General features: G+C 39.4%; 2 protein-coding genes across 10 annotated transcripts in view; one reads left to right on the top strand and one right to left on the bottom strand.

Annotated features, from left to right (window-relative positions):
• The window catches only part of mdh1b (malate dehydrogenase 1B, NAD (soluble)), a 29220-nt gene extending 27729 nt beyond the window's left edge, over positions 1-1491 (top strand). For all 7 annotated transcript variants that reach the window (XM_062060595.1, XM_062060605.1, XM_062060589.1 and 4 more), the window contains 2 exons: positions 1114-1249; positions 1315-1491. In XM_062060595.1, the coding sequence (XP_061916579.1) occupies positions 1114-1249; positions 1315-1387 (209 nt within the window). In that variant the 3' untranslated portion in view covers positions 1388-1491. The remainder of the gene's footprint in view (positions 1-1113; positions 1250-1314) is intronic.
• retreg2 (reticulophagy regulator family member 2) overlaps positions 1230-16980 on the bottom strand; it is a 23708-nt gene continuing 7957 nt past the window's right edge. The window contains exons 3-10 of one of the 3 annotated variants that reach the window (XM_062060685.1): positions 14348-14378; positions 14097-14226; positions 11999-12083; positions 11767-11904; positions 11604-11692; positions 9392-9527; positions 2689-3387; positions 1230-2593 (exon numbers count right to left, since the gene is read on the bottom strand). In XM_062060685.1, coding sequence (XP_061916669.1) covers positions 2562-2593; positions 2689-3387; positions 9392-9527; positions 11604-11692; positions 11767-11904; positions 11999-12083; positions 14097-14226; positions 14348-14378 — 1340 coding nt within the window. In that variant the 3' untranslated portion in view covers positions 1230-2561. Of the gene's footprint in view, positions 3388-9391; positions 9528-11603; positions 11693-11766; positions 11905-11998; positions 12084-14096; positions 14227-14347; positions 14379-16980 lie in introns of all 3 variants that reach the window. The other 2 variants (XM_062060676.1, XM_062060694.1) reach the window with 2 other exon arrangements.

Here is a 16980-nt window from a genome sequence, read left to right as displayed (position 1 = left end):
GAAAGTTTCAGCTACAATATAAACTTAAATAGTATGGTCGTTTTTTTATTATGGACATAAATCTGTCACCATGACCGTGTTTGACGTGTCGCTAACTTGGCAATTATAATTGCTGCCAGACCAAACAAACTTCCATCCATTTTCTACCGCTTGTCCCTCTCGGGATCCCTGGAGCCTAACCCAGCTGCACATGGTTGGAAGGCGGGGTACACCCTTGTCAACTCAATATTGATGGTGATCATGTGGACCCCCTAGTGCAGGCCTGGGCAATTATTTTGACTCGGGGGCCAAATTTAGAAGGAAAACTAATACAAAACCTCACAATAAAGTCTGATTGAATGCTAAAAATGTTATGACAGACCGCCTTAAAAACGAAATTGTTCTATGAACGATAAAACCCTGAATATTGAGAACATATGAACGTCACACCCCCTCTCAATCGACATATTTTACAATCAAACCACACCCACACTGCTTGGTGCCTCGTCTGACCTTATACCGTACAACACTACTAGTTACTATGGTAATCTTACCATAGTAACTAGTAGGGTACTATGGTATACCGTACAACCCTACTAGTTACTATGGTAATCTTACCATAGTAACTAGTAGGGTTGTACGGTATACGGGTATTAGTATAGTACCGCGATACGAATGAATCATATTCGGTACTATACCGCCTCTGAAAAGTACCGGTCCGCCGCACCCTAAGATTTTTTGTTCAAATAAAGCCAATAATTCAATTTTTTCTGGTCCCCTTTATTTAGAAAAGTATCGAAATAATATTGGTATCAGGACAACACTAGTCACTAAAATATTATGCAAAAGCAGATTCCAACCATAAAAATACTTTGTATAGTTCAAGACTTACGGTCATAAGAAAACATCACTGCACATCATAATGGCAGCTACACTTTTCATCTTAAAGATATAAAAAAAATTATTTGGGAGCAGATTGAAAAGCTTAACAGGCCGCATGTGGCCCCCGGGCCTTAATTTGCCCAGGGTCTGCCCTAGTGGTTGTGGTGCTAAACAAAAGGCATAGCGTGTTAATGCCCCGCTCTCAGGAAATTAAAGCACAGTGTTTTCACTGACCTAAAGTGACGCTTGCAGGCCATTACGACCTCCCTGGCGACGTCGTCCTTTCAGTTCCGGTGACCTTCGCAGATGGCCTCTGGTCCGCGGTGCCTGACGTCACAGTCGGGGATGATCTGAAGCAGAAACTTCTTCTCTCTGCAAGTGAACTCAGGCGAGTACATACAGGACAAGATGGCAGCCAAGAAGCACTTTGTCGTAACAGATGTTTCCTCGCAGGAAAAAGATGTCCAAGCAGGAGAGCCCGGGAGGTGAAGAAACCGATCGTGTCAGCGTGGAACAAAAACCATGACGTGACTTTTTGTGTTTTGTTTCAGTTTGTTCTTTTATTCTCTCACTTCCACACGTGGAGCTGCAGTTTTTATTTACCCGTTTGCGTCCAATAAACCTGCTCATCCAGTGAAACGTGGTCTTTTGCTTTGAATAGGTCTCAAGATGTAAAAGATCAAACTGAGTACTTTGGTGGAAAAAAGAGAAATTAGAAAATATAATCCTTTTTTTCTTCTTTTTTTTTTATAACTTTACAATTCAGCAAGTTTTATGAAGCATTATTGTATGCACACTACCACAAAACACAAATTGCTAGCCTCCGATGTTATGAATATTTTTTTTACAGTTGCGTTGTATTGAAAATGAGGACAGAGCAAAACATTTATTCCTTTAGTAGGAAAATATTAACGGACTTTTAACCTGAAACATTCAAATGTGTTCTTCTCCCCCCCACCCCCCAACACACACACACACACACACACACACACACACACACACACACACACACACACACACATGTGCAGCACGTAGTCAGCTGAGATATTAAACAGTGTCATTTTACATGCAGAACATACACAATTATATATTTTTTTCAACATTTCTACAATATACACAGGGAGGCTGGTACGTGGGGAAGTTAGTACAAAGAGTGCACAAGGACAAGTCGGGAACAAAACACAACGCTACAGAGATTTGGACGCCGAGTGGTTATTAAAACCTGCCCTTGATTCTGATGCAGTGAACTCTTTAGTTCAACACATGCGTAGTGCCTGGCATGTCATGTGATCGGCGCGGTTAGTCATTAGATATGAGGATGAATAACTCAAAGCCTTTGAAGTCACTTACGTGTGTAAGTTCTGGTCAACATCCAACAATGTCATAGTTTCCAGGCAACAAGTGACTCACTTGGCCTGATTCAACATAAAAGTAAAAACCTTTACTTTGGGGCTCGAACAGACATCATTAAGGGAGCTGTAAACCTCCTTAAATCCACTGTTGAATTCAATAAATGTAGAGCTCATATTCACTGCATTATAATCCAAATCTCTGTTACAACATCTGCTTGGGACAGCAAGTTTACTCGACGGCAGGAAATTTGCTTACCAGGCAAATTTGGACGCTAGATCTAAAACGCCGACAGCTGTGCTAAGGTCTACAGCTTAATTCCAATCATCCACCAACGGTATGAAACACTCTTAGATGAATATTTTGGATACAGGGATGTTTTCTAGTGGATAAATAAAAAGAAAACCGTTAGGAAGGGGGCGGGGCTTGATGGGAGCTATGACTGAGGTTGATGCTGCGGAGGCGTATCTGGCGTACCTCGAACCAGCAGTCCGTCGGGGCTGAGGTCCAGCCCTTCGTCCGCCTGGTCCAGTTCACTTTGGTCCAGAAGCTCAAAGTCCTCGTCCTCTGTGGCGACCAGCGTGTCATTTCCCGTGACGCCTTCTGTGGTTATGGTCTCCGGGTCGTCATCGGGCCCCAGCGCCGCTGCCACTGAGGTGTCCATAACGCCCGGTGGGGTTTCATGAGGAAGGAACTCCGCCAGGGCGGGCTCCTCGCTGGCTTCACTGGAGCGCAACAGTGCTGACAGAGTGTTCTGCACCACAGTGGAGATGGCCGTGCTCACAATCTCCTCGCTAAGGGCCTCCAGCGACAGCTGTGCACCCTCAGTCACAGCCGCCGTCTTCTCCTCTTCCTCTCCTCCCCGACCTGATATTTCCCCCTCTGTGGCTGGCGGCACACCCGCCTCTCCGCCGGGCGGTCGCCCGTGGCCGTTGAAGTGGGTGTTCACAAAGTGGAGCGGGGACGCCAGGTGCTGGATGAGGAGACTGGCGGGGCTCAAGGGTTCCGCCTCCGAAGGAGCGCCTGGCCGGGGTCTGTTGCCTTGGCGCGGACCTTGCAACGGAAAGTGGAGGAGGTTGCGTTCCAGGGACGGAAACTCCTCCACGGATGGAAATTCAGGTAGATCCCGCAGGTAGGACTCTTCTGGGTCACTGTGTAAGCTCTGCTGGTCCAGGTCTGCAAGACACGGCATGCATTGCTGAGGCCAAAGTTGTTACGAGGGAACATAACTGCGGCGGCCAACACGCAAACCGCCATAACACGATGAAAGTAGAGATGTCTGATAATGGCTTTTTTGCCGATATCCGATATTCCGATATTTTCCAACTAGGGGGGTAACAGTACACAAAAATTTCGGTTCTGTACGTACGTACCTCGGTTTAGAGGTCACGGTTCGGTTAATTTTCGGTACAGTAAGAAAACAACAAAATATACATTTTTGGGTTATTTATTTAACAAATTTGCAAAATCTTCCACCAAAAATATTTTTCTTAGTGGAATATTTGATGTGAAGTAATCGGAACCTTGGATAGGTCAATAATTCATAATAACATTGATTTTGATTCAATATTATGTTTTGAGCAATGACAGTTTGAAAGAAAAAAAACAGCTTTGTTTTATTAGTCAACATTGCAACTTTTTCTAAATTACATTTAACCTTTAAGCTTTTTTATTTCACTTTTGTTATATTTTTGTTTATTTTAATAGTATTTTTAGAATGTGCCGTGGGCCTTTAAAACATTAGCTGTGGGCCGCAAATGGCCTCCGGGGCACACTTTTGACACCCCTGCTATAGATAATAAAAAATTAAATCTGATAGATCTATGGATAAAAAGCAGAGCCTGGCGACGCATGCGCGTTTATCATAACTCTCTTGCTCTCTCTGTATCTGCCCCTCCCTCACCAATGCTGCTGCGTGCACAATTTGTTTTGTTTTTAACCCCTTCTTAACCCTGAACGTACATTGAATAACACGCAACCCTAACTCAAAACGCCGGACATTTGAGGCATTTAAGAAACTCCGCCCTGACAGCTCCGCAAAAGAGGACATGTCCGGTGAAAAGAGGACGTATGGTCAGTCTATCGTAGCCCGTTAGCTGCTAGCATGCCGTGTGTTGTGCCTTGGTGTGCATTGTTTACACAACGTGCGTTACGCTACTTAATATGTCCGTGTGGAAACTCGTTCGGTACACCTCCGAACCGAACCGACACCCCCGTACCGGAACGGTTAAATACAAATACACGTACCGTTACACCCGTAACGGTACGTGTATTTGTGTCCGGTATTTGTGTATCGGTAATTAAGAGTTGTGTCCAACTCTTAATTACCGATTCCGACATCAACCGATACCGATATATACAGTGGTGGAATTAATACATTATTATGCCTAATTTTGTTGTGATGCATTAAACAATGTAACAAGGTTTTCCAAAATAAATCAACTCAAGTTATGGAAAAAAATGCCAACATGGCACTGCCATATTTATTATTGAAGTCACAAAGTGCATTATTTTTTTTAACATGCCTCAAAACAGCAGCTTGGAATTTGGGACATGCTCTCCCTGAGAGAGCATGAGGAGGTTGAGGTGGGCAGGGTGGGGGGCGGGGGTCGGTAGCGGGGGGGGCGGGGGGGGTGCAAGGGGTTCTGGGTATTTGTTCTGTTGTGTTTATGTTGTGTTACGGTGCGGATGTTCTCCCGAAATGTGTTTGTCATTCTTGTTTGGTGTGGGTTCACAGTGTGGCGCATATTTGTAACAGTGTTAAAGTTGTTTACACGGCCACCCTCAGTGTGACCTGTATGGCTGTTGACCAAGTATGCTTGCATTCACTTGTGTGTGTGAAAAGCCGTAGGTATTATGTGACTGGGCCGGCACGCAAAGCCAGTGCCTTTAAGGTTTATTGGCGCTCTGTACTTCTCCCTATGGCGTTTTAAGAAGTCATAAATTTTACTTTTTGAAACCGATACCGATCATTTTGAAACAGATACCGATAATTTCCGATATTACATTTTAAAGCATTTATCGGCCGATAATATCGGTAGTCCGATATTATCGGACATCTCAAGATGAAAGTGTGATGAAAGCGGACGTTAGCTATGGAAGGCCAAATAGGACTAATAAATGAATGAATCATTCAATAATTACAGTTGAACCTCGATTTACAAACCTCTCTATTTGCAAACGTTTCAGTTTGCAAATATGCCTCAGCGTGTGAACGCTTCATTCATTCATTCATTTTGTGTGCTGCTGGAGGCCTTTGGGCAGTGTTTTTCAACCACTGTGCGGCGGCACACCAGTGTGCCATGTGATATTGCTTGGTGTGCCGTGGAAAATTATGCAACTTCACCTAAACGGTCCAAAAAATATTTTTGCAAATCAATAATTATAATCTGCAAATAATGTGGCCTTGTCGAGTGTCTGTGCTGTATATAGCTCGGCAGGGTAACCATTTAATAATCCATATCAGTAGGTGGAAAGAGGTAGTTCATTTCTTCGTAAAAGTCGGAACGTGTCGGGTGAGACAAGGATGGTTTGTTGTGATCCCAATATGCAAAGCACAGCGGGAGACAGCGTGCAGGTAAAAAGGTATGTAATGCTTAAACTAAAAATTAACAAAAGGGAAAGGAAATGGCAATAACACTTAGGGATGGCTAGGTAAAACAAAAGTAAAACTGAAGTGGCTACAAAGTAAACAAAAACCGAATGCTGGACGACAGCAAAGACTTACAGCGTGTGGAGCATAGATGACGTCCACAAAGTACATCCGTACATGACATGACAATCGACAATGTCCCCACAAAGAAGGATAGAATCCGCACAACTTAAATAGTCTTGCTTGCTAACACAAAGCAGGTGCGGGCAATAGCACTCAAAGGAAGTCGTGAAGCTGCTACAGGAAAACACCAACAAAACAGGAAGATGCACCAAAATAACAGCACAAAACAAGAACTAAAGCAAAACATCAAACTCAAAATAAGGCACGACGAGCTGGTGGAGTTTTATTTTTTAACGTTTTCTGCTGGTGGTGTGCCTCCGTATTTTTTTAATGAAAAAAACGTGCCTTGGCTCAAAAAAGGTTGAAAAACACTGCCTTAGGGCGCCGCCATTTTGTTGACATCACTTCCTGTACAGTACAGTACACACGGGCCATTTTGGAGAGGCGGAGCCACCTACATCACATTCTCTTTACTTCTCAGTGCTGCAGCGTGTTTCTTTTCTCGCCATTCACCAAGTTTTGTCTCTTTTGCTTATTCAATATGGGTTCAAAAAAGCCAACAAACCAGCCTGTAAAAGGAGGGATTCTCTGTGTACTTAGACTTAGAAAGGTATAAGAACCCACACACACTTTTTCTCTCTCTGCCTGCCCCCCTTTTGCTGCCTCGTGACTGCACGTCATCTGCAGTTCACGGACAGCAAGGTAAAAAAAGATCTAACTTTTTTTAAATTATTATTGTCATTGTAGCAATATGGTTAAGTAAAGAGGTGTATTTACTATAAATAATCAGATACAAACACACAAAAAGACTACATTGACTACCACAATTCAGTTAAATCCAATATGTTCAAAAGTCATGTGTTTATATTCCAGATAATGTCCAAATTTTGTATCAAAAAGTAAAAAGATATGTTGCCATTTCCAAGACGTAATTTCAAAACTGCTGTGCCGCTTTGGCAATGATTGAAAAAGCAAATAAAAGACAATAAATATGCAACAACTTTGAACAATCTAATGTTGTTTAGACAAATATTTGGGTAAAAGGTTCGGTCACAATGTCATCTTAAGTAGTAAAGTTGTTTTATAAATTTGGACTTAAATCTGTCCCCATGACAGTGTTTGATGCGTTGCTAACTTACCAATTATCTCTATGGGTTTTGGAATGGACACGAACGTTATGCTGCTAAACCGAACTAAAACTTCTACATAGAACATGTTGACTCAACGTTAATGATCAGCTACATAAGTGAGCGGTAGCCACTTTCACGTGGTGCCCCCTAATGGTTTTGGCGCTAACCAACTGCATGACAGCTAATGCCAGAGGCCGGCCCTCTTTTCTCAGCCTTCTGACTGCACGTTGTCTGCTGTTTGCTGACAGCAAGGTAAAAAGGATTTTACTTTTTTCTATTATTTTAGCAACAAGGTTAACATTTTTGAGAGCACCATAGGGACTTTTGTGTGTGTGCGTGTTGATGGTTCCGCTTGCTGCTGTCGTGCTATTTTGACAATGGATAGATTGTTGATCCATTACCCTTGTTATGTCTGCGTGATAATATACAGTACTATATAGTGTCTTCAAAGTGTGCATTATTTTACGAAAATCGGGACTATTGTCAAGGCTAGAACCACTTCTTCATGTTTTCGTTGTTTTATAATGAGAAATTCTGCTTCATTACACAAAGTTTTGGATCTGCGAACCATGTTCAAGAACCAATTAAGTTCCTAAATCAAGGCACCACTGTACTTAAATGTGTCATTAGTTAATTATAAATGTAATACATAAAAGTGTCATTTATTTACTTAATGTAAAATTACATTTAGTCCTTTAATTATTTAATCAATCACAATTTATTGATATAGGCCTCAAAGGGCTTTACAAACCACGATGACGTATTGACGTAATTATTTCACTATTTAATTGGGCTTTTAATTTGTAATTTATTTCATGATTTATTTAATATATAATGGCACATTTATCTATTTCAGGAATGTCCCGATCAACATTTTTGGCCTCTAATCCCGATCCGATTTTTTGACATCATATCCAATCGGGTTTCGATTCCTGATCCGATACTTTGACAATAGATTATAGAAGTGAAAATGTTTTATAGCAAGTAACTACAGTAAACAATTACACATTTTTATAAAGCTTATCTAATTCAATTAATAATTTTGTAGTACCTACCTACCTACCCATATATATATATATATATATATAAAGGGACTAAGCGGTAGAAAATGGATGGATGGATATATATATATATATATATATATATATATATATATATATATATATATATATATATATATATATATATATATATATATATATACATACATACATACATACATACATACATACATACATACATACATACATACATACATACATATGCAATATATTAAATTTGTGGCATTGAATGCTACTTACAATTTTTTTTGACAAAATAAAGTGGTTTGTGTACAATAACTGAACAAAAACTACTATTGGCTCCATTGTATCCAGAAACTTACTCCCTGAATTTGTAAACAATAACAAAAACCACTCCAAAATTATTTTGTAATAGGAACAACAAAACAATAAATATTGATCTAATTACTTTAGTATCGTTTACACACTGATACTATACAAGGTATCAATAGTATTGACATCTGAATCAAACACCCCTATTTTGCGTTGAAGGTTTAGCGGTTAGCTTTTTGTTTCTTCTTGCTCTGTCTGTGTGTGTGTAGCATGCTTAGCTAGTCATTTTCCTCTAGTCCTCCAGTGGAAGAAACATTATCATTTTTACGGGGCGCCTTATGGCGACCCATCAGCGTTCCTGTTCTGTAACCCTGTACACTGTTTGTCTAACCTTGAACGGGTTTGTGCTGAAAACAAAGTTTCGTTGTACTTGTGCAATGACAGTAAAGACCTATCTGAATTGTTTATTTTCCACCATAGCGGTGAGGATTCATATCTAAGAAGCGGCTTCTAGATCATGCGCTCGTTACAACTGGAGCCGGTGTTCTGGCAAGACATGCACCTTCCCGGAGTTCATGCAACTCCTGTGTGTGTGTAACGAGGAATATGGAAATGTGATTGTGTCTCCATGAGCCAGCATCCATTTTGTAGGAATCTTTCACGCGAGTTTGGCCCTCCATAGTTAGCATGCTGCTCGGAAGTAAGTCCTACCAGTGGTGCCAGGTCTGAGAGGGATATACAAATAGATGATAACCAGAAGAAAGTTGGCGGAGTGAAAAGGTATATTTTCTGTATTTATTCAACTTTAAAAAAAATAATATTAAAGAGCTCCCAATATAATTAGTCATGTTTTTCTCTGAATTGCATGTGTTCTGGGCGCTTCTGCGCGTTTCGCCTTGTCTGCCAATAACAAGCATATAACTAAACAACCATAATAATAAAAAAAGATTATTTCTGCACCGGCAGAATTCCAAGTGCGCGTTGACACGAGCAACATTTACCTTCAGAGAGATCCGTGAGTTGGGGTGTCGTGGCCCTGGAAACAGAGAAGCCGCCGCTCTCCAATATGGACGCCTCCTCGTCAGATAGTTCGGAGTCTGTGATGGCCATCGCCAGAGCTGTGGTCTTTACATCCACCTGAGAAGGACAACCACAATGTAGCATCAAACGTGTGCATGAATGCATCTCAAACCGCTTTTCAAAGCCTCAGCAGCGCTGATTTCGACGGGGAGGTATAGAACCTGGACTTATGCTGATGGTTTCCAAAGGTTGGAAAACAAAGTAATGTCGATTTCTAGCTTTAAACTAGCAAGTAATACCAGATGTTTTCACTGTGCCATTTGCTACGCCAACTAACGGCAGGGAGGTTTGTAACTCAAATTTATTGCACGTAACTTAGAGCATAACAAAAGTTGAGAGACATCTCGTATCTTAAAATACTCATAATTTGTGGTACCAGAGTATTTTTAACGGTAGTAAAGGTCTGTCTGGTTGTCCAGCTCTCATGTCGTCTCTGGGAAACTTTTTTCACTTTTTAAACGCTGCAGTAATAGGAACAAACCCCAGGGCCTTTCTTTGCGGCTGGCTCTGGGGCAGCAGGCGTCTTTGTAGGCTTTCAAAACCCCTTTGTAGCAATGCTGGCGTTTCATGTGGCCTGATTAGGTTTGATGTGTTGAAGCTTAGAAGTTTTTTTTCCTCCTCTCGGAATGTTTGCAGAACATTTAGTGCAAATAGAACACAAAAAATCTTCCTCTGAAACAATGATGACGTCCCACAAGAGCAAAGCCATGTTTGTTTACAATGAGCTCAGGGAGAGTTTAGGGCAAGTTTACAGCACGGCATGTAGGAGAAAAGGAGCGCTTGATTTACTGGCTCACTCTCTGCTGCGACTATAAATATTATCATTTGTCTATAAAATAGTTACAAGTACACCTCTGCATAACATTGTGTCCTTATTAACCTTAAAGAAAACAGAAAAGAAAAACGACATACATAGATCAACTTACAACAAAGGATAAATGTATTAAAATTGTTTTTAGTCTGTAACAGAAAAGATGTAAAGTATATCAATTTTCCTGAAATTAAAAAAATTATCCTTATTTAAACTGTAAACATTTTTTGAACGACTTGAACAATTTGATACGGAAAAATAAAATAAAATAAACTCGATGCAAAATAATATATTCAAATTGATCAGCAACATTAAGTCAGGAGCAAAATATATAAAACATTTTAACTTACAAAACAAAACTGAATAAAAACATGGTGCTGATTTTTTTTGTGAAAATGGAGAAGTCAAGATGAATGGCTACAATGAGCACATTTTTAAGTGCACACACTTTTCAAATGTTCTTGTAATCAGACAATATTTTTGGTATATTAGATGGAATTTTTACATTCCATCTAATACACCGAGAATATTGTCTGATTACAAGAACATTTGAAAAGTATATGAACAAGAAGACACAATGAACCTTTTTGGGCAATTTTAAGTGCACAGCTTTTCAAAGTGAGGTTTGAAGCATGATACTGATAAAGCATGTCTCAGTCACCAAAGCCGCCCTACTTTTAAGAAGGACTGCCCTGACCCACCTTCACAACAGTTGAGTAATCTTACCTCATTGGAGTGTTTTTTTTAAATTGGTTATCAGAGCTGTTTTCTAATGTCATCAGATTTATATCAATCAATCAATGTTTATTTATATAGCCCTAAATCACAAGTGTCTCAAAGGGCTGTACAAGCCACAACGACATCCTCGGTACAGAGCCCACATATCTGTCTGATTCTTATCGCGCACAAATCAGCGCACACCATTACAAACCATCACTGTCACGCCAACCTGACATATCTAAAGTGCGGCTCAGGGACCATTTACTGTCCGCAACTTACGTTCTATTGGCCCGCAGCACACTCTAAAAACAAAATGACTATAAAAATAAAGTAAAGTAAGGAAAAAAGTTGACATGGTAAAGCTATTAGCAGAAAGCTGACATGCAGGCTATTATCATTATTATTATTATGTTTTTCATTAAATATATATACTGTAACTTCTTAGCATAAAGTGTAAGTTTGAACTTTTTTTTTTTTTTAATAAAAATATCAAAATGGCCTCCTGAATACTTAGATTTTTTTTAGTATATAATCCTCAGTGGTAAAAGTTCAGACCCTTCCGAACATGAACAGTTTGAATGTGAAATGAGGGTGATTCATACCGTTGGGGCAAAAAAGGAGAGCTCTTCCTCACTTTCGCTCTCCGTCTCTGCTCTTGGCTCATCACCCTCTTCCACCTCCTTCTTCACCTCTGTTAGACACACACATGTCGTTTACAGGTCCCACCCACAACAGCTTGACGGGTTCTAGTGTAGCGGCACTCACTCCTCTTGTCGTGCTTGCGACGCTCTGTATCTCCCTTCATGCTGTAGTCTAGTTTCATCAGGATGGGCTCCAGGCCAGTGTACATCCTTTGGATGAGCTCATGGTACACCACCAGGGGCCACAGCAGCACACTGAGGACTAAGAGTGCAAAGAAGGAACTAAGCATTGCATGTGCTGTGTGTCGAGTTAAAGATATGCGTTCACATCAAAAAGGGACAAACGGCTGACTCACCAATTATATAAGAGATCATGATTCCTGGAACATAATGTCCAACACCTGCGAGCGCAAAACAGCCACTGCACATCATGGCACAAAACTGAAAAAATTAGAAATAAGGTGACTGTCTAAAAGGTGCAAAAGAGTGCAAAGGAAGTGAAAGAGCGGTGCAGGTGCAAAGCATACATGTGGTTACTAAAAACTCATCATTTTACATACAATAGTGACATTTAAATTAGGGGGTGGGCACGATACAACTTTTTCCACTTCTCATACAATACCGTTATTGGAACTAGGGCTGGGCGATATGGCCTTTTATGAATATTTCGATATTTTTAGGCCATGTCACGATACGCGATATATATCTCGATATTTTGCCTTAGTCTTGAATTAACACTTGGTGCATATAATTGCAGCAGTATGATGATTCTATATGTCTACTTTAAAACATTCTTATTCATACTGCATTAGTGTATGCTAATTTTAAACTTTCATGCAGAGAGGGAAATCACAACTAAGTCTACTTACCAAAACTGTATTTATTAAACAGTTATTAAACCGCTTGAAGCCAAACCACTCCCAGACGATGGACCCTGTGCTGTTTTTCTTGGGAATTAATTATTCCTCCATTTGTTACCAGATTTGCACCTTCTCTGTCTTGTATTACCACTCACACCGCTCCGCTAGCACCATCTGCCACAGCTAACGTTACCCATGCCGCTACCTCTCTGCTCGCCGAGGGCGTATGAGGTTGCATGCACAACAGTATGTGACGTATGTAACAAGGTGCGCTTGTTTTATCTCTCTATGAGAAGGAGAGACAAGAAAGAGTGAGAAAAGCCTGCAGTGTAATGCCTGCAGCTAAAAGCAACTGCATGAGAACGTATACTCGAATACTCACGAAATAGTCATTTTCTACATCACAGAGACAAACCCGCGATATATCGAGTATATTTGATATATCGCCCAGCCCTAATTGGAACCTTGAGTATTTGCCAATACCAGTATTGATCTGATATCAGCAGGAATAATACATACTGTTATTTTTTGCAGTGTGGAATGTTAGAAAAGGCTTTATCAAGTAAAATTAATCAGAGAACAACTAACCTATTTATTATTAACCGTCTGAAATGTATTTATGCTGTCCTTAAGTTTAAGTGGAATGGAAATAGTTTTTGGGTGAAACTTATTAGCCATAATAATTACATTTATTAAGTCAAAAGTGCGAATGCCAGGGACTGTGTGACCCCGGGTAACATGCCTAATGTTGCTGATCAATTTGAATTTGTTATTTATTGAGTTTAACTTTTTTTTTTTCCCAAGTATCAAATGGCTCTATTTGGTCAAAACATTTTTATAGTTTAAATTAATATTATTTATATAATTTCAGGTAAATTGATGCACTTTAAATATTTTCCGTTACAGACTAAAAAAAACAGTTTTTCTTTGTTGTAAGGTAATCTATATTTCTTTCTTTTTTCATTAATGTTAATAAGGATACAATATTATGCAGAGGTTTACTTATAACAATTTAATATCTAATGATATTATTTATAGTCCCGGCGGAAAGTGGGGGGCGCAACATTTTTTCTTCTCCCTAAAAGAAAATAATTAAAAAGCACTGGGTTGTGCTCAGGACATACTAAACTGAAGTTACTGGAAACTGTCTAAGACGATTTTTCCTAGGAGACGTTAAATGTGTAATATGCAACTATAATTATTTGATACTTTTTTATATTGTCAAATGTCGTGTTTTAGACTGCAATATTGTTTAATGAAGTACATTTGTATGTCTAGCTTGTGTGCTTAGCTGTTGTGTAACTGCTGGCTCCTAGTAGCCTATAGCCTACCATTTTTACCTTTTGCAAATGACTTCCCTGAAATAGAAAAGAACAACCTTGTGTGTTTATTTTGAGGACATTAACATGTTAACTGGCTGTCTAGCTTTGCACAACTGCTTGCATTGGAGTATTTACAGTACATTCAAGTTTTTAGATGCAAACTGATCTTTTGCTGTTATCGGACCGATATCTGATATCAATATCGGATCGGGATACCCCAAATTCAAATGTTTAAAAAAAAAAAACGATTCTTTGATTTTCATGTGTTTTACCTTGCCGTGGTTTTGACGTTTGTACTGCAGAGTCTCATGCAGGAACAGACAGCACGTCAGGTAGCTTTCTGCCAGGTGGTGGCTGAGCTCGGGAATGCTGAGCAGACGCTGCTCCGCCCTCATCGATTCACTGCGTGCACACACAACTCAAATGCTAAAAGCGCACTCCATGTGGTACTTAAAATGCCGTCTGACATTCCATATTGATAGTGGCACGCTTAGATGCAAGCACGGAAACAGTGTGTACGTACCTTTGAATGGGGGGCACCTCTTCATGCGAAACTATAATTGGAAAAAAAATACATTACTTTTTGATTCCGAGGTGTTTAAATTACTATCAAATGTACTCACCGATCACACACATAAGAAAGACTGTCTACGTGTGTATTTTTGTCTTTATGCAAGCACAATTTTTGCAGTCAACCGTCTCGGCTACGCTGCATGTGTTCACAGGTGTGTGCCTCCCACAACCAGTTTTGATACATCTAATTAGACCGTAAGGTTATACCTAATGAATTGTCCAGTAAGAGGATATATTTTTTCTCCATGTTTGTGGATCTTATCTGGCCCAGCAGCAGCTCTATGGGTAGCGGTAACCGTTAACTAGTCTGTATTCCTGCGGATTTGAGTGCAAGAATAAAGAATCTCTGAGCGATTATGTTTTTCAGTACAACTGCAAAATCAGCCAACATGGGATCAAACAAATTTGAGTGTGGCAGCACTTTTTGATAAAAAAAGGTAAGAAACAGTACTGAATACAAGACAGAACTCGTAAATACGTATGAAGTTTGTGTATGAGCCTAAAACAGGCATTTGAGCGCCGCCCAGAGAAAAACACAATCCTGCAACCACTGAGAAAGTTAGTGCAAAGGAGGAGAAGCGGACAACCTAATCAGAGAAAGAAACCATTAAAAACATGTCCACCTAAGCTGGGGAGTCATTTGCATCCTCTAAGCTGCAGCCACAAAAGTCCAACAAACATTTATCCATAAAAATATTGTAAAGCTGAAGATGCTATGTTTGACATGTTTAAATTTGTTCTGTCTCGTCCTGACTCTAGAAACTGTCTTATCGAGCATTACCTTTGGTACACAGACATAAATATCGCTTGTTGTCCAGTCTGACCTCTCCAATGAGTCCTTCAAATACGTCTGTGTGCAAACATGAGCGATTTCCCAGTTCTTATATTTACACAATAGAGAAGCAGCCCGCAGGAGAACCCAACAAAAGTCTGCTACCCAAGGTACACGCTAAACTATATTATCAGTTTATTTTTAGTGCTGTGAAATCATTTTAAATCAGATTAATCCCATGTTTAATTAGATTAATCACAGAAAATGACTGCCTGCATAATTTAAATTACCTTTCAAAAAACACCTCAATATTTTGACAAATGCATTTTTATGTCAAAAAGGCATAAAAAAATTGTCTTTGCTCAAAACTTGATAACAGTTTTATCTAAAGTCCCATTGGGATGTATTCTGGAAAAAAAAATATTGGGTGATTAATCTGTCCTGATTATGCGTTAAAATGTACTATCGGAAATTATCGGTATCGTTTTTTTTATTATCTGTATCGTTTTTTTTTGTTTGTTTGTTTTTATTTTTTATTAAATCAACATAGAAAACACAAGATACACTTACAATTAGTGCACCAACCCAAAAAACCTCCCTCCCCCCATTTCTTTCTGTTATCAATATTCTGGTTCCTACATTATATATCAATATATATCAATACAGTCTGCAAGGGATACAGTCTGTAAGCACACATGATTGTGCGTGCTGCTGGTCCACTAATAGTACTAACCTTTAACAGTTAACTTTACTCATTTTCATTAATTACTAGTTTCTATGTAACTGTTTTTATATTGTTTTACTTTATTTTTTATTCAAGAAAATGTTTTTAATTTAGTCATCTTATTTTATTATTTTTTTTAAAAAGTACCTTATCTTCACCATACATGGTTGTCCAAATTAGGCATAATAATGTGTTAATTCCACGACTGCATATATCGGTTGATATCGGTATCGGTAATTAAAGATTTGGACAATATCGGAATATCGGCAAAAAGCCATTATCGGACATCCCTAGTCCTGATACATGTTTAATGCAATAATGTTTTGTGATTCATCTCATGCGTTAACTAGTTAAAGGTGCCAAATGTACAAATGTGGCCAGAAATGGTACTGTAATCACGGTAAAAATTCTGTAGTCCCCTCCCGTTCTCCATGACTTATACGCAGCCGAATCCGAATCCTACTCCAAGGAACTTCCAATGGCAATCGACGAGTCCTAACGCTGTAGGTTTCTCTTGTTTATGCTTGGATGGTTTACTAAGTAATTATGCCACATTTTACTGATGTCAAAAATGAACAATAACAAGATCTGATAGCTCAGTTACAGCTCATTTTATTACCTATTACCTATTCTGTCTTATATGTTGCACAATTATACCAAGACAAATTCCTAGTTTGTGAACCCGTTCTCAAACAATGGCAATAAAACTAAAACTATTCTGATTTCGTTCAGCACACCAACATGTTGCATCCAACCTGACGCACTGCATTCTCTTCCATGTACGCAAATCACCATCTTTCAGTACAGAGTGCAATTGTATGAGCCAACCTACGTTACGCAAAAAACACGTTACACATAAATCATATAGCCTACTACCATGTCAATACAGAAAGTAGAAAATCATTACATGTAATGCATTGTACTGTGCCAAGCAAATACCAATAAAAATGTCCATTTAATAAGAAAACGTAAATGCCTGACTTACCGATCAAGGAGGAAATTAGCAAGTTTGGCGTCAAAATGAAAAAATCTTCTCCGCCTTCAATCGCCCCCATCTTTCAAAGGCATCCCCGATACAAATCCTCGT

Source organism: Entelurus aequoreus, linkage group LG01 (genome assembly GCF_033978785.1).
Source record: "Entelurus aequoreus isolate RoL-2023_Sb linkage group LG01, RoL_Eaeq_v1.1, whole genome shotgun sequence".
NCBI classification, from domain to species: Eukaryota; Metazoa; Chordata; class Actinopteri; order Syngnathiformes; family Syngnathidae; genus Entelurus; species Entelurus aequoreus.
Note: the sequence above shows the minus strand (reverse complement) of the source record. Positions and strands in the feature narration are given on the sequence as shown.